Raw genomic sequence first — 23,989 nt, forward strand, 5'->3', positions numbered from 1 at the left:
AAAGAGGCCGGCCTTCCCCAGGAGGTTCTGTCTCCTCAGGCAAGGATAGTCCCCTGTGGGTCAAATCACCACCTCCTCATGGGACAAAGGGCCACTCTTATCCTCGCTCCTCCTTTTCCACTTGGCTGCTCTGCAAACAAGAGGAAGGAAGTGGAGGTTGGGCCCAGGCATGCAAGCCCACAGCATCAGCAGGGAGCGGTCCTCGGGCTTTCCAGCCTTGGAATAAAGCTACCAAAACCCTTCTCCACCATCCTGGGTTCCTGGCATTCGGGGGAAGTGTAACAAGTCTGGGGCACACAGTCTGACCAGGGGGGTACTCACAGGGACCCCAGCACAGAGAAGTGAGAGACAAAGGTCATAGGTAGAGGGCACTTGCAAAGGAGACGTTCCACCCTCACAGGCCCAGCACTCCTCTGAAGGACTGGATTGGGGGGTGGGGTGGGGGAATGAGTAACGTGTAGCCACATCTTAAGCAAGATGAGAAGGACCTGGTGTCGGGAGACAGAACCAGGGGTGCGCACTCCCTGTGTTACTCACTGGTTCTGTCCCTTTGGGTAAGTCACTTAAGTCCTTGGGTTTCAGTTTTCTCATCTGTGAAGTGGGGTTCTTCGATGTAAAGCACCTGGCGTGGAGGGAAGACTCTGTAAGCAGACCCATTTCAGGAATACAGCTTTGCAAATGGAATTGATTAGGAGGAAAAAAAATAGAGTTGTTAAGATTTTATTTGAAAATTTTATCTGAAAGACCACTCCCCCCACCCCCCATGGCCTATGGATTAGCTCATTCTCCTTTGTTTTACAAGTGACAGGGAGGGAATCTGGGACAAAGGAGGGTGCTTTGTAAAGCCCTGCAGGGACTGTCCCCAAAGCAGAGGGGGATGGCAGCCTGCGACCCCCTTCCCGGGCCACTCCTGTGAATTCAGAGAATCCCAAACTTCCTTTTGCTCCTCCCTGCCTGGCTGCTTCTCGCTTTCTGGTCTGGACAGGACTTGGCAAATGCTATTTGTTTTTTGTTTGTTTGTTTGTTTTTTATATAAGACATGAAAAGCTACCATAAAACCAAAGGGAGAAGAGAAGGACTAACTGCACACCAAACTCTATGAAATGTTCAGCGTTCTGTATTATTTTAGAAGCTCCATAAAGGTATCCTGCCTCCAGGCCTCCGGGGTTTCAAACGACTTCATACTTAGCTAAGCTCTAAAGCCATCACACACCCACGGGCTAAATTAAGTGACACATTTAGAAGGGATACTTGGGAATGGGGTCCGCTCTCTGGGAGGATTACAATTCTGCTCAATCAAAACAGAACCAAACCCAAATCCAGCACTACAGTCTTATGGGGCTGGGAGCAGGGACAGTATGGGAGGGGGTGAGGGGGATAAAGTGGGCAGGAGGTAGGAAAGAATGTGGGCACATTTTCCAGTCATCATCATAAGAGAGAGAGGGGGAGATCATGTTTCAGGTAATGAGCGCAATCCACAGAGAGACCCAAACTATCTGTTCCACCATAATGAGTCCCTTTTAAGCTTTTTTTTTTTTTTAAACCCAGACTAAAACCAAACTATTTCCTTGTTGTGTTTCAAAACCAAACCAATACAGTTTGCATAACAAACCCCCTAGAGCCATTTACTTACTATTTAACTAAGACTAAATTATGAGATGCTACTTCAGAGAAACTGGGCAGAATCTCTGCTGCCTAATTCTGTTTCATTCAATGCAAGTTAGCATGGGTTACAATCTGGCCAGTGTTGAATACTTTTCAAGACTCATTAATCTCAGGCAAGAACCAATTTAACGAGCAGGGCAATCTTTTGAAGTGAACAGTGGTAGTGGTTTAAACAGAAGATTAGGAGCTAATCACATTTAAAGTCATCTTTGGGCACTAAAATTGACCCCGGACGAGGTGGGTGAATTATAGGGACCGGGCAGCCCTTTCCCCTCTCCTTCCTTACTCCCCTGTGGGACAGCCAGATGGCAGCCTGCCCACATCCAGAGACACCACTCCATTCTGCCCACCGTGACAGGTTATCACAAAGTTTGCCTCTTAACCAATCGATGGGTCGGCTTTACAAAATATTACTCTAGACTCCACAGCAGTTAGACACTGTCTAGATCATGGGCACAGTTTAAGTGTAATTTCCACGTCTGCTTCGTACCGTTGATATCAGCTAGCTAGTGTTCAGGCATCAGAATGTGAGCCATGTGAAATCCATCATTTCAAACTTGAGCTCTCCGATGTGAGTTAATTTGACTGGGAAGACTAGGAACAGAAGGGCCTGGCAAAAAGAAATCTGCTCCTCAGATTCCTTTGATATTCGCCAAGCAATTAAGCATTTTCCTTTAAGGTGTTCCTTCGATCCTGTTGAACACAAACAGCACGCAGTCTAACAATTATTCGGCAGTGGATGGGATCTGGGTGTCAACTGTACTCCCTGATATTGAGGGGATTCACCACACAGAGACAAAATTAGTAAAGCCACATTAGCGTTCAGTCTGCGAAAGAGAGGACATGGGTTTGGTTTTTGTTTTTTAAATGTGATCTGGCCCAACGTTGGCTCTTTTGCTTCTTACTCCACGCCAGAGATGAATCTCTTCTAAAGGTCATGCAGCGAACATATAAAGAAGACTCAGGACCATGTTCCGTTGCAGGCGTCCAAGGATCCTCTAGCTGCGTCCTTTCATTTGAAAGCTAGGGGCGCTGCCGGCCAGAATCCTCACCTACCTCGAGCTGGTTTCACTGCTAGGATTACAGTCCAAGTCTCGATATTCCAACCTGGCCCGTGGCTCTGTGCCCCCATTAACTGTCTAGCCCCACCCCCAAAACAGCTCTTTGGAGCGAGTACAACCAGTGCACCTACTGACACCAGATGACTGGAATCCTGAGACTTAATGAGCTGGGTCCGATGGTCTTGAAAATCTAAAGGAAAAGACAGCTGGGAGGTGACCAGCAGGCACCCGGGGTCACAGCTTCATTGAGCAGAGGACCACACTGTCCACCAGCGTCCGGCCCCGTGACGTTCTGGCTCTCGGATTCCCCGGAAACTTACGCCAAATCCCCCCCTTTCCTGAGCGACTTTGAGTGGGTCTCTGTTTCTGGAAACCAAACAGCACTACCTACAAACACCAGCCTGGTGTTCCTTTCATGGTATCACAGGACCAGGACCTTCTGACCAGGCCACAGAGCTGCGGACCGAGTTGGAAGCAGCCTCTCCCCCTCCCCTCCCTCCCCCCTCGCTTCCAATCAGGGAGGTCAGCGGAAGCCGTGAATCCTCCCTCCGAAGAGACATGAACTCTGCCTGAAAACGCTCAGAAGCAGCCATCAGAAAAACCGTCAGAATAGTTTGGCTAGGGTAATAATTTCTTAAAAATAATCTCCCTTAAGTGAGCATGGTGGGGAACAGATCTTTTGATGTTAGGTAAAAAAAAGTTTGCAAATTTTCTCATGCGCATATTTGCCATGTTCACAAATGAGAAGAATGTTTACAAGTAGAAAAAAAAAGCAAGGAAAAACCTGAGACACATTTTAAATTTATTGGAGTTCAGGCAGCAGGAACCAGGTTTTCTAAGGGCTGGTCACTGGAGCAAGCTATTTGTGGCCAGGGAAACTACAGGCCAGAAAAACTAGGTGCCTGGAAATAGGAATCCCAAATTCAAATGCCCGAAAGGGGCCAGGGCAGTCACAAAGGGTAAGACAACAGGGAGTGGTGAGGTCTGTGCCCAAACTAAATGCCCAGTATAAAAGCACTGAAATTCAATTTTTGTAAAAGATTTATTTATTTTAGAGGGCGGTGGAGGGGCAGAGGGAGAAAGAGAGAGAGAGAGAGAATCCCCAAACAGACTCACCGCTGAGCAGGGAGCCCTGATGTGGGGCTCAATCCCAGGACCCTGAGATCATGACCTGAGCGAAAATCAAGATTCAGACACTTAACCAACTGAGCCACCCAGGCGCCCCTGAAATTCAATTTTAAAGGACTTTAAGTCACTAATGATACCAAAAAGTTAAATACCATTTCTCAAAGTCTCAAACTTCTAAAGATCTTATCTATAAAGATACATGGTCTCTGATCCATGGACAAATCAATAGCTCAGTATCATTTTATAACTGAAGAAAAAAATCAATGAAAAAACTAAAGCCCCTTAAAAAAAAAAAACACTCAAAAGGCAGACTAACAAGTCACAGAAGAGTTCATACAAATGGCTAATAAAAATCTGAAAAATGCTTTCGTCTTCACTAAAACTATGAAATGAAAATTAACTGAGATACCATTTTTTCATTGGTGAAATTAGCAGTGATTAAAAAATGAGAATGCACAAAGTTTATGAGGAAAAGTCAAAATGGGTACTCACACATGATGGGGGTAGTGACACCAAACTATTTCTAGGAAAATAATTTAGCAACAGAGCTCAATGAGTCTATGAACTCTGCGTGTCAGGAAAAGTTTTGCTCCCTTAGGAGAAAGCCAAATGTTTCCTAGTGGATGTAATTGAATCTCATTTTGGTTTGGTCAGGACAAAGTCAAAGACAGATTTGTGGCTCAACTTTGAATTAGCAGGCTACATTTCATTTCAGACTAGGCCTTTATCTCCTAATTTATCCATATTTCCCCAAATTTTGCTTTTCCCATTTTTTTCTTGTACCTCGTTCTGAATGCCAGGAGGTATCTTAAAAGAGGCAGTATATAAATAAGTAAAATATCATTAAGAACAGACAAGAAGGAACTTCCCAAGATCAACTGTGGTATCAATATTTGCATTGCTATTTTACTAAATGGAGAATAACCTGATTTAGCAAAAAGTGAGATTTTCCCTCATGTTACAAAGCCGACCACCATGCAATTGCAATGAAATGACCTCTCACCTTTTGGGGACACAGCAATACTATTTTAAAGCTTTTATTTTTTGGTGGGGCTGCCACCACACCAAAATGGGAGTCAAGAGATGGGATAGTCACTCTGGACAGTGACTTTTCCTAAAGCACGGTCTACCATGTCTTTTCATGAGAATCTAGGTTGATAACCATTCAGTCATCTCTGCTCAGTGAAATCCAATGGTTGAATCCAATGCCAGGTTAAACACCCTGATAAGTGACAGAAGAGGGAAATGATGACTTGATTGAGGTCTTTCAGCTAACTGAAAAGGCTCGCTTGTCTACATTTTCTGGGATAAAATACTTTGACTTGTCAAGAAAGTTACATAAAAGACGCTTAGATAGAATACAGAGTTCATAAATGTCATATGGGCAAACCTGAAACACAATCATGGCGAATATGCAATAGAAGGTAACTCTGGGGGGCCCCTGCCTGGGTCAGCTGGTACAGCGTGTGACTCCTGATCTCGGGGTTGTAAGTTTGAGCCCCAGGTTGTATGTAGAGATTACTTAAAAATAAAATCTTAAAAAAAAAAAGAGGAAGAAGAAGGTAACTTTGGGCAAGTCATTTTAATGCTTAAAGCCTCAGTTTTAACATCTCAAAAAAAAGAGAGAGAGAGAGAGAGAATGCTCTTCATGTCATTTAGCTCTGTTCTCAGAAATGACTGCAGCAGCTGTCTCCACCCCAGGAGGCCCTGGGAGCCAGGATCAAATCCACTTACTCTAATGTGAATCTGGGTGAGTTATTTAATCTTTCTAGACATCAGTTCCTGATCTGTAAAATGGGCTGGCAATCACCACTTCTCAGGATCGCCGACAGGATTAAAGGAGGTAAAAATATGGACAGCATCATCACAGTGAGCGGTAATATACACTGATCCACTCAACATAGGGTAGGGCTCATTATTATTTGAAGCATTACTATAAAATGATGAAAATGATACTCACCCATTGTTAGGAAATCAAATAAGATAATGAACACAGACGCCAATAAAAGCAATAGAAGACATACAATGTGTGTGCGTGTGGGTGGGGGGACAGTCAGGATTGCGACGAGGAAGTGCTTAATAGAACCATAAATTCTGCTAAGCTACCTCAGATGGTATGAGTCACCCGCACGATAATTTTAAATGCAATAACACCTGTTGTGATTCCATCCAAGGACAACTGTTGACTAGATATAGAATCTCACAAGAGGTTTGGCACTCCTGAACACAGTGGCCTTTCAAAGCCTTTTGGGCGAGATAAGCTGTTTAACACTAGGAGGCTTCAGCTGTGCCTCGTGTAATTAGCGTGGCTGCATCCTCACTCCCTGAAGACCCATGTCCCTTCTGCAAGAGAGGCTCCCTCAGAGGAAGGACCTCACTGTGCTCCACCCTGCCTTCCCTCCCACCCACCACCCCCCCGCCCCCACCAGGGACTCCCTTTCCCTTCCTGCGGAGCCAAACGAAGCATCTCTCCTTATCTCTGCAGCCAGCACAGAGCTCCCTCGTACCCACCTCTCAACGTGCCTCTCCATCTATGCCTTTCTGGGCCACTCGCTCTCTCTCTCTCTCTTTCTCCCTCTCTCTGTCTCTCCCCGTCCATCTCTGCTTGTCCCTGTCCCTCCCTGTCCCTGTCTATCTCCTGGAATGGCTTCCACTGTCTGTTTGCACAAGGAACTACTAGGAATTTACTGCTCTGAGGATCCGGCTGACCCTGCAGAACATGGAACCTTGAGCCCGGGTGCCTGTGGACCTGAGCACACACCCATTTTTAAAAGCAAGGAACTGGTCACCAGAGCGGAGGACGATCTGCTACTCAAAGGTTCCTCTTTTACTTTCTCAGGCCAAGATCTGATTTGCTCACTCTCCGACAAAAGACTGGTAATTCACCTCACACAGGAAATCCTTCGAGCACTTTGGAAGGAGGACTCCACGGTGAAACATAACAACCAAAAGGACAATCAGTCCCCTGGCTACCATCGGGTATAAAGATCCTCTCAGCCCCTCAGGAAAAACGGCCCACTCTCGGTGGGGGAGACAGCTTGCCTTGAGCTGACGGTACACATGAACAATTATTAAAGTGCTTTACATCATTTGCCTCACTCAACCACCGTAAAATTTGGAAAACTGATATATATTCATATGCACACACACATAGAAAATAAACAGCAGGGAGGAAACGCAAGCATTGTGTACCTTTGCTGCATTTCAGAAATGCTCCCTGCCCCCATGCACTCTCCTTGCCCTCCAAGCTGAGCCAGGGACGGCCCTGCTCTGCAGGTAGGGAAGGGACATCAGAAAGAGACATGCACAATTGATTACACGAAATTTCGCCTTTTGCAAGAAGGCTATGCTTTTGCAGAATCTCAGGTCATACTCTCGCTCATACAGGAGCTAGATTGCAGAAAAAGACTGGTTGGGGACAGGGATGGGGAAAGGAACCAGTGGCTTGTAGTCTTAGAGAGAAAAGGAGGAAAAAAAAGTCAGGAAGAATTTGGGGCCAAATAATCATAACCATAAGCCCTAGAGACCTTAGTGGTTAAAGCTCTAAGCTAGAGGCTTCAAATCAATCCTCGTACATGTGGACTTCAAGGATTCTTTGTTCAGCTGACACATAATGTTTTAAAGATGTAAGCCTACATTTAAAAAATGGGAGGCTTCCCACTAAAAACAAATCTAGCAACTCCAGCCCATTTGCTTCACGAAGGTCACAGGTGGAGTGGAGGGGTGACTGCTCCCCAGTGCTCCTAGTGGCCACACCGTGACTCTCCCAGACACCCCCTCCCCACCATCCCCGCCCAGAACTTCACTCTTTTACTTCTCTTCCCTTGCCTTAAAGGACATGTGAGTGACATGTGAACTTGGTCTACAAATGAGAAAAATAAAGCTCAGAGTGGTGGAGTCATTTGCTTAAGACCACACAGCTTCTCAGAGCAGAGCTGCACAAGAACCCAGACTCCTTTCACACAGCCAAGTGCTCCCGAACCTCTGCTTTCAGCGCAGAATCTTGAGGTGGGGAAACAGTGTGCTGGCTGCCTCGCCCTGATGCTCCCCCTCCCAGGGAAGCAATCTGACCTCTGAACTGGTTGATCATTAAAACTCCCTCGCCTTCACAGACTAGTCACTAAGCTTTACCACGTTTAAGCAGCGACTGGTAGCGTCCTCCCAAGTGCCAGGGCCCCAGTTCCGAGGTTCTAAGACCACTTGGAATGATTTAGTCAACGGCTTCGAGTTTCAGTTTTGGGTCAAATTGTACCAAAATTGGCCTCTTGGGAGGATGCCTTTTACGCCCCTATACATGGGTTCTCAGAAATGTCCTTTCTTCCCTGCACCTCACATCATCTCTCTTCTGGGTTTATTCCCCCCAAATAGAGGTGTGTGCCAATGTACATGCATCACAGGCTTGTTTGGTTTTTGCAAACAAAACAAGTTGTGTTCATAGCTTTTTATTATTTCCAAAGTAAACCATATAAAAATTCAACTCTAAGTGATTAAAAAAAAAAGAAGACCACATATGCAAAGTACTCGAATGCCAAAGCGGGTAGTTGTCGTAGGCAGGCGTAGTCATGGTTAGTAAGTAATAAGCATACTTACAACCCATATGATGATCAGTCTTCTGGATAAATAAGGATCAATGTTCCAGTGAGTGAACGGAAGAAATGTGATATAGAAGACTTCTTGACCCAGAGCAGCGGAAAATCGGAATAGGTAATAGTAGAAATAATTCTTCACAATGTACTTCTGTACATAAGCCTAAAAGACAAAAGTTAGAAGACTCTGAGTTCATCCAACATGTCACCATAGGGTAAGTTTTAAAAAACTTCTGTCTAAAACTCACAGGCTCTCAACTGCCAAGGTGCCAAGGTAATTACAATAGCTTTGCTATCCTTGTGCTCAACCCCGTTTTGTCCACACAAATGCAGAAGAGGTTAGGTCTTCATAAAATTAAGTAACATCCAAGACAGGCTATCAGGCAAAGGCACACAAGCCGAAATCTTGTCTCCTTTGTATATTCAGAAGGTAAATGCTGTGAAGACACTTTCTGGGTCTAGGATTATGGTAGGTAGAATAATGTGCCCAAAGATTTCCCCATCCTAAGGGATCTGTGAATTTGCTGCCTTACATGGCAAAAAGGACTTGGCAGGTGTCATTAACGATGTGGAGATGGAGAGATGATCTGGTTGGGCTCAGTGTGGCCACAAGGATCCTTACAAAATGGGAGGAGGAGGCAGGAAGGTCAAGGAGAGGGTGATCTGAAGATGGGGCGAGGGACCACGAGTCAAGGGACACAGGGCACCTCTGGAAGCTGGAAAAAGTAAGGGAGCAGATTCTCCCCTTGAGCCTCCGAAAGCACTGTAGCCCTGGCGAGGCCTTGGTTTTGTCTGAATAAGAACCATTTTGGACTTCTGAGCTCCAGAGCTGAAAGAGATACATTTGTGTTGTTTTGGGCCACTAAGCATGTGGTGATTTGTTGCAGTAGCCACGGATAATGAATATAGAGACTTGAGAAAAATCACTCACCAATGAATATTTTTAGTTTACCTTTATTTTTTTTAATTTTTATTTATTTGAGAGAGGGATAGAGAGAGAGAGAGAGAGAGGAGCAGGCTCCCCACTGAGCAGGGAGCCAGACTCGGGGCTTGATCCCAGGACCCTGGGTGAGCCGAAGGCAGACGCTTAACCGACTGAGCCACCCAGGCGCCCCTTTAGTTTACCTTTTAAATGGGACTAGTACGGTCAACCCAGGGGAGGGATGGTATAAGAAACACATCAAGAACACGCAGGGTCTGCTAAAATGCAGTCCTATTTTCAACCATCCCTTCACTCCCTCTTATCCTGGCAGTAGGCAGGGGAAAGAAAAAAAAAAAGACTGAAGGGGGTTAAAACAGGAATAAGCAATCTATTTTAAAATATGACAAATGTCCTTAAATTATGGTAGATTAGTAACAAGTTAACAAACAAAAACATGGTCACCCTGTTTAATCAGTCTAAAAAATAGTTTTCGTGCTACTTTTTATGGTAGTTATAAGCTTTATAAAAATAAAATGAAAGCAAAATGAAAATAGGGTGAAGAGGCAGCCCTATGGCAGGGGCAAGAGTGTAAAGGGGCTCTCGTAGGTCTGCATTTTGGCTCTGCTTTGCTTTATACCAAGTCTGGGGTGCTCAAATCCTCAGGGAATTTGCGACTAAGTCGCATGCATTTATTCTGCAAATATTCATTCTGTGCCTACTGGGGCCCAGAACCTGTGCGGAGCAACGAGAATATTCAGATGAGCCAGGCATGGTACCTGGCTTCAAGGAGCTCTTGTGGGGGGCGCCAGAGAGTACTGTTTGGGGGAATGAAGTTTTAAAGGACCAATACTGTGTTTGAGGCCTTGAAAACAAGCCAAGATTACTTTTATATTTAAGGAATAAAAAAAAAAAAGACCCTGGAAATTGCAAGAATATTAACTGACTGGACACTGTTGGCTGCGTGCCAAGTACGCATTCCTCTCTCCTAAAAGGTTCCCAACTTTATTCCAGCATCTCTACCTCCCCCTCCCCCAGAGTCCTGTGAGTCAGGGGGAAGTTGACACTGTTCTCAGCTCCAGTCATGGGAAGTTCAAGGCTTCAGCCTCAAGCCAAGAAGTGCATGGCACGGCCCCAGAGAAAGTCACTGGCGAGCACGTGCTGTAAGCTAAAAAGGCATGTCTCTTCGGGGACGAACTTTACTTCTAAGTAAATTCAAGCTAGGATGGCGATAGATCCATCCCAAATAGGAAAGACAATAATGCCCGAAATGAATGAAATAAGGAAGCGTATAGAGTTTTACCTCTCTGCCAAGATATTAGGGCCGGATTTGCGGAACAAGAAGCGATAAAATTGTGACAAATAAATGACAAATTCCCCTCTCTCTCTGATCTGAGGACTAATCGCTGAGTCTTCTGGTTTATGAATATACATCCTACAGGCCCGTCCTTGAAGCAAAGCCTGTAAAAAGCCCCTTTGTACATAAAGATTCGTTATTTTAACCCACCAGCTACCAATATACCCAGGAATCTGTCCTGCCTTGAAGCTTTACAGGGAGAAATTTCCCAAACTCTGAAAAGGGTCGAACTCCTCCCTTGTGTCATTTCATGATACTCAAATGTTATAGGACATTATCAACACTCAGAGACAACCATTTCCCTACCCTAGAGATGTACCTGAGACCAAGTTCAGTATCTTAATCCTAGTAAATAATTGAAAGACTGGCAGGGATGACAGCAAATCACTTCCGTGTGACATACTACTAATTAACATATTTCAATTTGCTTTTTACAATCTCTGAGGATATCTCTCTTTTGGAGGAGAGCTAGATATTCTTTAAATCTTCTCAGGAACAGAAGAAGCAAAAGTGAAACTAAAAATATCAGCGCATATATAGGACACCCAAAGGAGTTTTTAGATAACATCTCTGAATATGTAATTAAGTAGCACGAAAGCCGATATCGGTCTCCGACTTCTTGGGAATTAGATGTACTTAAATAAAAGAGTTGGGTGCTTGTCTTGTCAGAACCAGAATCTCCGTTTCCTTGTAGGAAATCTCAGTGTAGGACTTCAATATATCTTTGGAAGTAACAAGAATGCTCGTATGTATGTTGGTCCCAATGGGAACAATTAGAGGGAGCGGAAACAGGGGTTAGAAATAGAAATGGTAGATAAAGCCAATGGCAGAGAGGAGCAGAGTCGAAGCTGGGAGAAAGGAAACCAGGTCCCAGGACTCTGCTTCTCTATTTCTTGAGAACCAGCCACACACGGTAGAAGTGGGGGCTGACAGGCCAGGCTGTGGGCAGGGTCTCCGGACCACGAACCCAGGAGGCAGGGATTAGCAGCTGAGTTTTTGGACAAAAGATCATAAAGGCATTGAATATTTAGATGGGTGGAGAGCTATTTGTAGAAATCAACTACTTCTCAGTGAGCTTCTAGTCTGTCACAGAGCCAAATGAAGAAGTTTCTCGTAAACAGGGAGGCTAAGATGGAAATGACCACATATCCATTATTGCTAGCAGCAGAATGTCACTGCCATTCGTATTTGTCTGTTTGGCTTATTGCTTTATTTTCCTGAAAGTGAGAAAACAAAAAGTGTTTCCACGGGTGAAAACAATTTTTCCTTTCAGGGCATAATTTCCTCCTAATGCAGTCTCCCAAGACGGGGCTGTTGGGAACGGCCTTTGGGTGGAGAAGAGCTGCTCTGTGTTCCCTGCAAGGCTGGCTGCAAGGCATAAATAAATCAGCAGGAGGGGCAACCACACAGGCCGACTGTACCTCGAAGAGAACGGGCACGGCACAGGATTCTCCACTCAAATCGGCCCCCCCAACACACACACACCTGAATGGTGTTTCGTTTTCCAAACACACCCGGAGGAGTCCTACACAAAAAGGAAATCTGGCCAGGTCAGCACCGCTGGATGGAATAAGGGCTGACCCGGACAGCAGAGGAACGAACTCCGACAGACTTGGCAACTGGCCCAGCATTTGAGCTTTCAAAGGAGGAATACAAGGAATTGCTTTTAGCTGAAACAATATGTGACCTTGGGGAAGTGAATTCGCCCTTCGGCACCTCAGTGGCCTCAGAGGCAGAGGATGGAGTCGGGTTAGCTCAGTTGCTTTTTAATATACAAAAAACAATTACAGGTAGGGAAAGGCCCCTTAAATAAAATGTGATCCCAGGGCTTATTCTATAAAATAGAAACTGAAAGACTGGACTAACTGGCTGAAAGTGAGGGGAAGCCTAGGGGACCCCTAATTTCAGGCCAGGCCGCCCTGTACCTCCAAGTCTTTTTCTGGAGTGTCTCCTTGAAACATGTCAGAAATCAGCTTGAAAACCATTGACCTTCATCTCTGTCAGACCTCACATACCTTTCTGTAATTCAACTTGGGCCGGGAGGACACAGGCTATGGGTCTGCTGACCTTGAGGTCTTTATTTAAAGGATTTGATAAACTCGGGACCAATGTCGATGCGAGGTCATTTCACTTATCTTTTTTTTTTTTTTTTTTTTCAGATCAGAGCTGTAACTGTGTTTTCCAAAGGTCAAGTTTGAGGAAGTCCTCTACCTCAGCAGAGCCCGAAGGGATTCATGTCTGGGGCGATGTCGTCTTCAGCTCCAAGCAGGGCACTTTATTTTTTATTATTTATTTATTTGAGAGAGAGAGACCGCGCACGAGCAGAGGGAGCAGCAGGCTTCCTGCTGAGCAGGGAACAGGATGCAGGACTCGATCCCAGGACCCTGGGATCACGACCTGAGCCGAAGGCAGACGCTTAACCGACTGAGCCCCCCAGGCGCCCCAAGCAGGGCACTTTAAGTGGAAAGCAGTAGGAAGTTCATCTTCTAGGGCCGAGGGGGATCACATCTCTCCCGGGTATAGCGCAGTCTTACTTACAAAGAAGTTTAAGGCCCAAAGCTCTTTTATAAAACACATTGAACTGCCTCATTCCCTTCACCTGATGAGAAAGCAGCCACCGAACACAGAGGGGATGGCCTGGAGAGAAGAGGCCAGGGAGAGGGAAGGCCACCAAGCCCGGAGGTCAGGAACACGGGCTCTGGAGCAAAGGACCACCATGCATGACCCGCATAGTCTCACACCAATGAGTTTCCCCTTCTGTAAGTGGGAATAATAACAGTACCTACCACTTAGGGACATTGGCAGGATTAAATCAGTATTGCTGATGACGCAGAGAAGCCACCGAGCTGCCGGCCACGGATGGTGAGGATAGCAGTAAAGATGTCTCAGAAAACGCTTCGCAGTTCTAACGGACATGCGCATCACCTGGATCTGCACCTGGATCTGCACCTGGATGCAGCGTTTGATAGAGTTCACCTGGGGCAGGGCTGCGCGTTCCACTGAGCTCCCAGGTGATATTTGTGCCACCACGTTGCCCAGCCGTGGACCAGGCTTTGAGTAGAAAGGCCAGCCCACTGAAGAGTTTTTAAAGACGAACGTCAAGCTCTCAGATTTAACCCTCAGCATCAGAGGAAGTCTCAATAGGAGTTTAGGAGCATAAGATAGCATGATCAAAGCAACAGGTAAAAATGCTGGTGACAAACCAGAAGGGGACAGTTAGTGAGGTCCATGGACAATCCTACAACAGAGTCTGAATGCAGGAACTGAGCCCAGACAAGCACCTCGATGGCAGGAGGTACCAAAGGGAAGGCACGTGTAAGAGATGCCCCCTCCTCCCCCCCGCTGAAATAGCAGCCAGATCGAATAACCAACTGATTATGAAGGAAGAAAGAAGCCATCTTGGGCTCCTTGCCTTTGTTCGAGAAGAGTTTACATAAATTCCCGGATGGACCTGCTTGCCCAGGATCATTTTTCAAGATAGGCTATATCTTCATGTGCTTGGGATTGTAGGGGAAGAGGGGTATCAGCCTATGGTGTCCAGATTGTTAGCCATTTATGGAGACTGGGGCTTCCCCAGAAAAATACCTTCCATGGTTGGGGCAATGCCCCAAAAGGCAATAGATTCAGGACTAAAACTCCACCTTGCCTTGCTGTCATACCCTGCATATATTCAGCCAGAATTTCTAATCTAGAGCCCAGAGATTGGGAAGGGCAAATTCAAGGAACTTGATGCCTCTTTCAATAGAATCTCTGATTTGCAAGGTTTGGGTCCTGCCATCTCTCTCTGAAAGACTTGGCTTGGGTGGACCTGCCATTGCACCCTGAGGAATATTTATAAAATAAACACTCTCTTAAGCTATTACGAGACGCTACCTAGCATGTTAACACACAAAGTACAAACCAAGCAAGGCTCAACCTTTAAAAAGAAAACTGAAAATGGCAAATCTTTTCTACACAGAGGCCATGTCTATGTAGACTATTCATTCATCACTTACACTTTAGTGATGGAAGGTTGACAATAAGCAAGATTATTTCAGTCAGCAATGTGATGAAATTAAAGCAGACTAATGTGATACAAAGTGATATGTGTGTTTTGGGGATTGCTCCCCAAGGAAGACCCCTTCAAGTTGAGCCCCAGACGGGGAGGTGAGCCGGTTCCTTTGGGATCTGAGGGTTAGAGAGACCACTTACTAAAAGACCCTGAAAGAGCAACCAGGTCTGTGAGCTGGAACACGGCGGGCGGGAGAGAGAGAGATGGATGAAGAGCAGAAGCCGGATCAGGCCAACCTTTGGGATTTAGGTTGGCAGCAGCGTAACTCACTGAGACAGTTTCAAATAAGAGCATGATTTGATCTACTCTGACAAGACTAAAACAAATTTTGGCTCAGAAACAGTGAGAAGTCCTGCTTTAATTCTTCGGTTTTTTTTTTTTTTGATTTCTTAAACGTCATGGGAAAATACCATTAATTAGCTGTGCTGAACTTAAATGGGGGGGGAGGGATCCCATTGTTTCCACAGTCAGGTAGACACATGGCATCCTGGATTCACATCTGCTTAAGAATATGCTCCCATCACTTTTAATTACTCTTATTATTATTATTTTTTTTAAGTTCAGGGGATCAAGACTGTCCAACCTACAGAGACAATTAAATGATGATTACTTAGCAAGCCTAAGAAAGATTGGCAGTGTCCCTTGAAGGGGAAACAGAAGGAACAAGAACGAGCTAGGGTTTCTCCTTTCATCTTGAAGTCCAGATAGAATTACAAGTTGGGTGAGCTCACCGATGTCTGCTCAGTGCTCGGTGATTAAAATTTCAGGATGGTGACACTGAAAGTCAATAAAATAGAAGGACAGCTTCTTTGAATAAAAGAGCTTGAAAGGGAATTGCCCATGAACCCCTTTCTTCTGCTTGGCTGGCATTTGTCGGGACCCCTCAGTCTGTGTCCGAGAATAAGAGAGTGGCTGGAGGGGACTGAACCCAGAGTGGCTTTTATTGACAGTGGGGATCTATCGGGGTTTGAACTTTGTTTTTTTTTTCCCTCCTGCCAATTCATCACCTCTCAGCTCATCCTCTGAGCATTTGATGTCTTCTTTTTCTTTTCCTCAAGAGTTGGCTCTCATCTGGGGCACCAGCAGAAAGGGTGGACCGATAAGTATCACAGATTGTGAAATTCTTTTTTTTTTAAGATTTTATTTATTTGAGAGAGAGAGAGAGCGTGCAAGCGGGGGAGCAGCAGAGGGAGAGGGAGAAGTAGGCTCTCCACTGACCAGGGAGCACAAAGTGGGGCTCGATCCCAGGACCCTGAGATCATGACCTGAGCGAAAGGCAGACGCTTCGCCAACTGAGCCCCCCCAGGTGCCTCAGACTGTGAAATTCTTGAAATTGTGACAGTGACCCACCGCGGGAACAATGCCCCACCTGAAGCTAGAAATGGGCCCTATAACTTGAAAGAACGCAGTCTCATCATCACTTCCGGAACCCTGTGCCTGAAACACACAATTATCTGCTTAGGAGGCAAATCAAAGAACTGGGGAGAGAGAAAGAGGGTAGGACAGTGTTTTGCAGAGCCGAGAGATGTAGGCCTCTGCTGAGAGAACTCCCTTCCCAGACAGTAAGGGCAACAGGAGTTGCCACAAAGAACAGAAATAACCATTCCCATTTTTAAAGGGGTGGCGGGGAGAGCCAGCTGCCCTTTAAATTCTCAAAATGTGTTAAGAACTTAACTGTTTTTCAAAACATTTTGGATCTGCTAAAACCTGAAACACATTGTACCAAACATTCTTCCACTTAATTGGTAAGCCCTTGCGTATTCAGGGGGATTTTTGGTGCAGATGTTTCTGATTCATTTATATTAACTTATCAAAATGACATTTGGAAGAGCTGTATGTGCAAGAAGGAGTCTTATAAACTTGGAGTTCATTAGTTTTAATCCGGGAATTTCACCCCTCCCACCCCGATGCACACATTCAGAATCCAGAACTTGGACCGGCTGATTCCATTCTGTTCTAACAGGCAGCATGAACTCACCCTTTCCTAAGTCCCTTCAAAAAAAAAATTTCTACAGCATTAAAGGCATGGCTGAAATGTAAGAAAATTACTCGGGCCCACAGAAGGTTTTCTTCTTGGTGATCTTTTTTACTTCTAAAGATTTAAAAACACATTTAAATCAGACAGAAAGGAAAATAAAGGCTGACTGGTTGGCCCCCGAAGTCAAGGCGGTTTTATCCAGAGGCTTTTCTGCTCCTTTCTTGTTTCTCTGGGCAAAACGGGGCACAGCATTTTTAACTTGGGAGTTTTCTTTGTCCAAGGCTATCATGGTGGTTCGGGTGTGTGTGTCCATGGAGAAGGAGGAAAACAAAAAAAGCCTTCTCCGTACTTTTCTGCCCCGCTTCTTAAATCCAGCCCTCTACTCTTCAGAGCTCTCCAGGAATCCAAGATGGTAAAGATAGTACTTTGGAACAATGTTTCTTTCTTGATCCACCCCATTCCTTGGGGCACTGTTGGTAAGTGGCAGTGGGCAGGAGAGGGAGTGGGATGGGAGAGATCCAGGAAAGACACATGGGCCGGGGAGCAAGTTTCCCCAGAGCCTGGTTCCCTCCACACTCCCTCTAAGCCTTGTCCAGGGATGGGGTGGGGGGAATGCTGGGGACATTCCATCAATTTCCACCATGTTTTCAAACCGCAGTTCCCTCTGGAAGGTTCTCTCTGAGCCAGTTTAAAGACACCGGTCACAAAAATAAACTTAGGAAAAGCTTTGAAATTGTGTGCACACACCCATGAAAGGACATGAAGAAGAAAGCCATGCTGGGTCCGAACAATGGTCCTCCCCACCCAGCTTGTCCCTGGCACACTCTGGTTTCTTTGTGGCTTGGGAAGGCTGGTTTTTTTTTTTTTTTGGTCTTGTTTTACTTTTAATATTTTTGAGTTAAAGTTCTGGACTTTTTTTTATATCACTTTTTTTTTTCCTGATTATCTGATTATCACTTGTGGTTTTTTTATGATTAACACATATTACTGGAGAACATTTAGGAGTCCAAAAACTATATAAAAACAAAGTAAAAGTGACCCCTAATCCCACCCCTGAGACTCAACCCGTTTGGATATCTCCACTGGTCTTTTTCTTATGCGTAAATGAGATCATGTGGTGCCACGTATCTTAACAAAATTGAGATTCTGCTCTATCTTAAATTTTTTTTTAAAGATTTCATTTGTAAGAGAGAGAGAACACTAGCAGGGGGAGCGGCAGACAGAGGGAGAAGCAGGCTCCCCGCTGAGCAAGGAGCCCGATGCGGGACTTGATCCCAGGACCCTGGGATCATGACCTGAGCCAAAGGCAGACAGACGCTTAACAGACTGAGCCACCCAGGCGCCCCTTAAATTTTTAAGTATTGTTTATTGTATTGTATTTCCCTAGGTCCCTAAATATTATTTGAGATCACGATTTTGACTGTCAACTTTTTACAAGTGTTCACTGTGTTCCACTTTCTCACTCACCGGTTCCAACGGCAGATCCCCGCACAGACCAGGACAGCAAGCAAGTCTGCAGGTTGGCCTTTGTGGATGTGAGCAGGAATCTCATCAGCCTCAAACTTTACAGAGTTCCTTGCCCACTTCTTGCTGGGGCACCTGGAGGACACCATTCCAGAGGACTTCTCTCTCCTTCGTTCATTTCTTAACCTGACCAAATAAGCATCTACACCGATGACATTCCCTGCAACCCCGTTTATATTTTTTGGTATTATTGTTTGCTTGTTTTGTTTTCCCAACGACCTAAAGTCTCTTTGCCAGATTATGCAAAAGCTGCAGGGATATCCTTTAAGGCCGTCCAAGGGCCACAAAGCACACTGCTGAAGAAATAAAGAATGAGGGGCAACTGGGTGGCTCAGGCAGTTAAGCATCTGCTCAGGTCATGATCTCCCATCCTGGGATAGAGCCCTGTGTCAGGCTCCCTTCTCCGAGGGGAGCCTGCTTCTCCCCCACTTCTGCCACTCCCCCTGCTTATGCTCTCTCTCAAATAAATAAAATATTTAAAAGAAAGAAAGAAAGAAAGAAGAAAGAAAGAAAAAGAAAGAAAGGAAGGAAGAAAGAAAAAGAAAGAAAGACCCGGAGATGGGCATGAGCCATGACAGTCACTATGCTAAGGCTGAGAAAAAGTTCCATAATCCATCTTACAACAGGTAAAACTAGGCTTCCATGGCTTTGGAAGTCCCAGGGGTTGGCACATGACCCAGAGCCCTCCTTCATCAGCTCCAGCTCCCTCTGATTGAGATAAATGGATATAAATGGAACCTAAGAGGGGCTGGGTGTTAGTCAGCCTTGAGTCCAATGACAGATCTGCTGGGGCAACTCTGGGGAGGCATGAACTTTCTCATCTCTGAAGTGGATGTGTATCCTCACCTGTGCAGTGGGTATGTGTTCACCCACGAAGTAGGTATGTTCTCACATGTGTGGTGGGCGTGTTCCACCTGTGCAGTGGGTCTAACACCAGCTCCCTTGCAAAGATGTTTGGAAGAGGAAATGAAGTCCCTTATATAAACCACATCATACCACATCAGACAGTCAATATGTATTCAATAAATGATAGTTGTATTTGCATTGTTTTTATTAACAGTATAAAGAATGAGAAAATGTCAGAAGTATCCAATTATAGTGGAAGATGAGGAGGGAAAGAAGTAAGACGATTTAAAAAACAAAGACACCAGGGGCGCCTGGGTGGTTCGGTTGGTTAGGCGTCTGACTCTTGATCTCAGCCCAGGTCTTGATCTCAGGGTCATGAGTTCAGGCCTTGTGTTGGGCCCCATGTTGGGCATGGAGCCTACTTAAAAACAATAATGAATAAATAAAATAAATAAAAAACAAAGACATCATAGAGGAGGCAAGTAAGCTGTCCCAGGAAGGATGACTGGGGCTGTGAGAGATGACAAAGGGCAGACAGGCCTTCAGCTGAAGGGGAGAGCATGAGGAGAGCTACGGGGGCAGCAAGCCACAGTGTCCCTGAGCAGGACACATCCAGTAAGAGGGATCTGCCGGTAGCTGCGCCAGAGGAAGACCAGAGCCAGACAGAGGAGTCCTGAGAACCTGACAAGGAGGTTGGGTTTAACACGTGGGTGACGGGGGGCCTCTGAGAGTGAGCCAGGAAGTGACCCGTCAGGGATGCGCTCTAAGTGGCCACCATGTGCTTGCGGTCCTGCCCTTTCTCAGTGAGTTCCTATCTCTTGCAGACACAGAATGTCCAAGGGTTGGTCACAGACAGGCTGCCCCAGGCCCACCCAACCACATTCCACGCTGTGCTCTTAGCGGGCATTATACCCGGCCCTCCTCTGCCACCCAGAGTCCCACAGACCCACGTGAGCCTCCCTGGGCTCCCATTTCGCATCTGAAGTACAAGCTGGACCCTCTGAGAGTCTCCACGGGCCATCACGGAAGACAAAGACAGCCTGGTTTCTGTTTTGGGCCTTGGCTTAGTCATGTGGGATCTGATGATACAGTAATTTAGCAAGAAACCACAAGAACAAAAACAATTTGATGAAACCCAGAGAAAGTGAGTTCTTCCCTCGACGGCGACCGAACGCCACGGGCCGTGCGATGCCCCACCCTGAACAAAGCCAGAGGCTCTGGGTTTCAGCTCCGCTCTGTCACCCGGGGCCACGTGCTCCAGATAAACAGGGACCACGCTTCCTTTTTTTTTTTTAAAGATTTTATTTATTTATTTGAGAGAGAGAATGAGATAGAGAGCATGAGAGGGGGGAGGGTCAGAGAGAGAAGCAGACTCCCTGCTGAGCAGGGAGCCCGACGTGGGACTCGATCCCGGGACTCCAGGATCATGACCTGAGCCGAAGGCAGTCGCTTAACCAACTGAGCCACCCAGGCGCCCCAGGGACCACGCTTCCTACACCCAAGGACGCAGAACTCGCTGAAAACACCAAAGCGCGGAAAAGGTGGTACTCATTTCGTATCATGGAACCCAATTTCCAGAAAGTGCCACCATGTCCAGAACTGATGACCCTGATGCATCAGAAACGGTCAGAGAAACGTGGCTTTGCAGCCTTGATAAGCCAGGGCACCAGACCAAGCTGAACCCCCCGCGGCATCTCTGCCGCTTCCAGGGGGCCCAGGATAAAGCGGGGAGAGCGCAGATTGGAAGACAGGAGAGAGAAAAAGAAAAAGGTTGGGGAGGGGAGGGCCCTCCCGCTCTGATTTCGGAAGGGTAGATGGAGGCCCACGTACGCCAAGCCGCGTCCACTGCCTGACGCAGACGCACGCACGCACGCACGCTTCCTTCCGGCGGCTTTCCGGGCGATGGTGGGCACCTGCCCCGCTAAGACGGTCCTTGCCAGACACAGTCTGACATGGAGGCTGCTCCGGTTAAAATCGTGCCGCCAGCGTCATCCGTATCCTTCTTCTTGGAAGGGTGATCCCCACACCAGCAGCGTGGGGCTCCCTTGTTTGAAATTTAGGATTTCAGGCCCCATCCCAGGCCTGCAGAATCACTGGGACTTTTAGCCAGATTCCCCAGGTGATTTGCATGCGCCTTAAAGGCTGAGAAGACTGATGTTCCGGGAAGCACTAATCTACATCGATTGAGAAAACAAATAAAATGTTTGAATGGACTGAAATTAATTATACTGTTCTTTCTGGGCCTAGGCACCATGAAAGAGGAAACAGTTTGAAAAGCACAGAATCACTCCGTGAAGACGAGGCAAATGCGTTGGAACAGAAAGTAGATTGGGGGTCGCCTAGGCTGGCATTGAGGGGAGAGACTGCTGATGGGTACGGATTTCTTTTTGGGGTGATGGAAGTGCTCCCAAGCTGATCGTGGTGATGGCAGCATAGCTCTGTGAATATGCTAAAAACGAATGAAATCGGTGAACTGCATGGTATGTGAGTTTTTTCTCAGTAAAGCTTCAAAATCTAAATAAACGCACTCAAGAGGCTTGGAAATACCAGCCGAACTAAAAATTTCTGATTTCTGTAACAGAGACCACGTGGAGAACCGGATCTTGCAGGGTAACTCAGGGGAGACTGTTCTGTCCCCGCTTCCTGCGGTTGAAGGGGTCTGTTAGGGAGGGGAGTTTCTTTCAACGCAGAGGCATTGAAATGGTTAACTTGCTCTTAAAAGATTCAGTGCTGTCCTTAGAGCTAGGCCACCAGGGCCCATGCCCTGGACTCTGTGATTTAGATGCCCCACTCTGACCCTACTTGAGCCATGTCCTTTCTCACAGAGCAAGGGAAGAGGCCTAGTCTTCTAGATTGTTCTCCAGGCACTTGGAAGCCCAGTATTCTTTGCTCAAATGCCCAAGCCCCTGCATATTGGGCTTACATAGGTCTCTTCCGGAGGTCTGTCCTCCCTAGTGTGGATGGGAACACCAGTATGCACTCCCCAGACCTGAGGGCTGGCCATTGGTGGGGGGACATGGGCAGAGCTCAAGCTCGTGCGGGGGGAGGGGTTCATCGGGTAGTCCTGGGTGGGTGACAGGCTGGCTCCCTGAATTTGCAACATTCCAGCATGGAACTCTGGGAGCCTGAGAATTTGAAACATGAACCCGGCTTTCCAGGTCACAGGAAGATATATATGTCAAAGTAGGTCACAGCGTTTCATATTTAATGCTTAAATTAAAGAAATAACTTTAGAATGTGTTGATCTATGGGATCCCTGTCTCCATTTGTGCATGTGTCCTAAAACCCTGCAATTTTAAAGATTTTTTTATTTGACAGAGACAGAGAGAGCAGGAACACAAGCAGGGGGAGTGGGAGAGGGAGAAGCAGGCTTCCCGCTGAGCAGGGAGCCAGATATGGGGTTCTATCCCAGGACCCCAGGATCATGACCTGAGCCGAAGGCAGACGCTTAACGACTGAGCCACCCAGGCGCCCCGTAAAACCCTGCAATTTTAGAGGTCGATTATTTTTTTTCTTCTCTAAGTTTATCAAGCAGTATTTCTCATCTCCCCAGCATGTCAGATTTTATAGGTAAATATTAAATATTTATTAAAGGCCATCTCATCTTTTCATAACTTCATACATAATAAATACCAAGGATTTATTTTTGCTCCAAAACAGTACAGGAAGCTTTAGGATAAGAAGCATCTTAAATGTGTATGCCTTATATTTGCAAAACGTGGTGGTTAAACGAAAGGGGAGGGGACCCCCAGGAAATAAGGAGAAATGAAAACAGGCACTCCTGAGCTACTTTTCTTCTTCTGAAGGATGGAAAAGCACATCATCAAAAAAAAAACCAAAACAAAAAAAAAAAACAAGCTGCTGGAGGCTTTTTTTTTTTAAATAACAGAAACAGCTTAACTGGAACTTTGGGGAGGGGAAGAAAGTAAATTTACACACGAGAGTCTATAGAGTCTCTCATGGCTCTCTGATTCTTCTTAACTGGTAGTTTGGTGACAGAATCCTAGAAGGGGCAATTTTATTCTTGTCACACACAACCCACAATCTGAGCAGGAGAAGCAACCTTACTTTCATGCCCTCCAAAATATTCTGGTTTTGGAATTACTTTTATTCCTTGTGAGCTGTGAAGCCAAGGCAAAGCTCACAACTTTCCTCTGCCCTCCTGTGAGTGTACAGATGTCACCCATGCCTGGTGCCAACTAAATTGACTCCCACTCAGATGTATTTCTAGAACAGGCTCCCCTATCCCTTATGCCTTTCCCCCACCCTGTCATCTGGATTCCTTGTGGGAGCTCTGCAGCTTTTTCTTTGTAGTGAGGATTAAGTTTAAATACAACAATTTGTATAGCATATGTTTGAAAATTTCAATCATTTTGGAAACTAGGGAGCTAGGGGACATGGGGAAAACGATCTCAGATAAGACTGAATTTATAAGTCGCCATACAGCTGCTCCATCCAATATGGCAACCATATGTGGCTATTTAAATTTAAATTTAATTAGATAAAAATCTAGTTAGCTGTACTAGTCACATTTCAAGTGCTCAACAGCCCCATGTGACTAATGGCTACCAATTTGGACAGCACAGATATAGAAAGTTTCCATCGTTACAGAAAGTTCTATTGCATGTGCTGAACGGGAAGAGTTTTCCAGAGCTTTCTCTCACTCACTCTGTTGTTGGTACTGTGATTTCTTATACTGTCACATTTTTGCAATTTAAAGCAAATGATTCTTAAATTCTAAAAGTAGATAGTGGTGATATATTATCTCCAGAGCTGTACGGTTGCTTCACAGCTTTGTGAATATACGAAAAACCACTGATCTGTACATTCTAAAAGGGTGAATTTGCTGGTATGTGAGTTATTCTCAATTTAAC

The 23,989-nt window shown here is 45.9% G+C and overlaps 1 protein-coding gene across 1 annotated transcript in view; it reads right to left on the reverse strand.

Moving 5' to 3' along the window:
- Nucleotides 1–23,989, reverse strand: part of SGPP2 (sphingosine-1-phosphate phosphatase 2) — a 109,464-nt gene that overhangs the window by 55,598 nt on the left and 29,877 nt on the right. Inside the window, exon 2 of the mRNA XM_081813510.1 lies at nt 8,445–8,603. Coding sequence (XP_081669636.1) covers nt 8,445–8,603 — 159 coding nt within the window. The remainder of the gene's footprint in view (nt 1–8,444; nt 8,604–23,989) is intronic.

Source organism: Leptonychotes weddellii, chromosome 3 (genome assembly GCF_054177405.1).
Source record: "Leptonychotes weddellii isolate Sample4059 chromosome 3, ASM5417740v2, whole genome shotgun sequence".
Classification (NCBI taxonomy): Eukaryota; Metazoa; Chordata; class Mammalia; order Carnivora; family Phocidae; genus Leptonychotes; species Leptonychotes weddellii.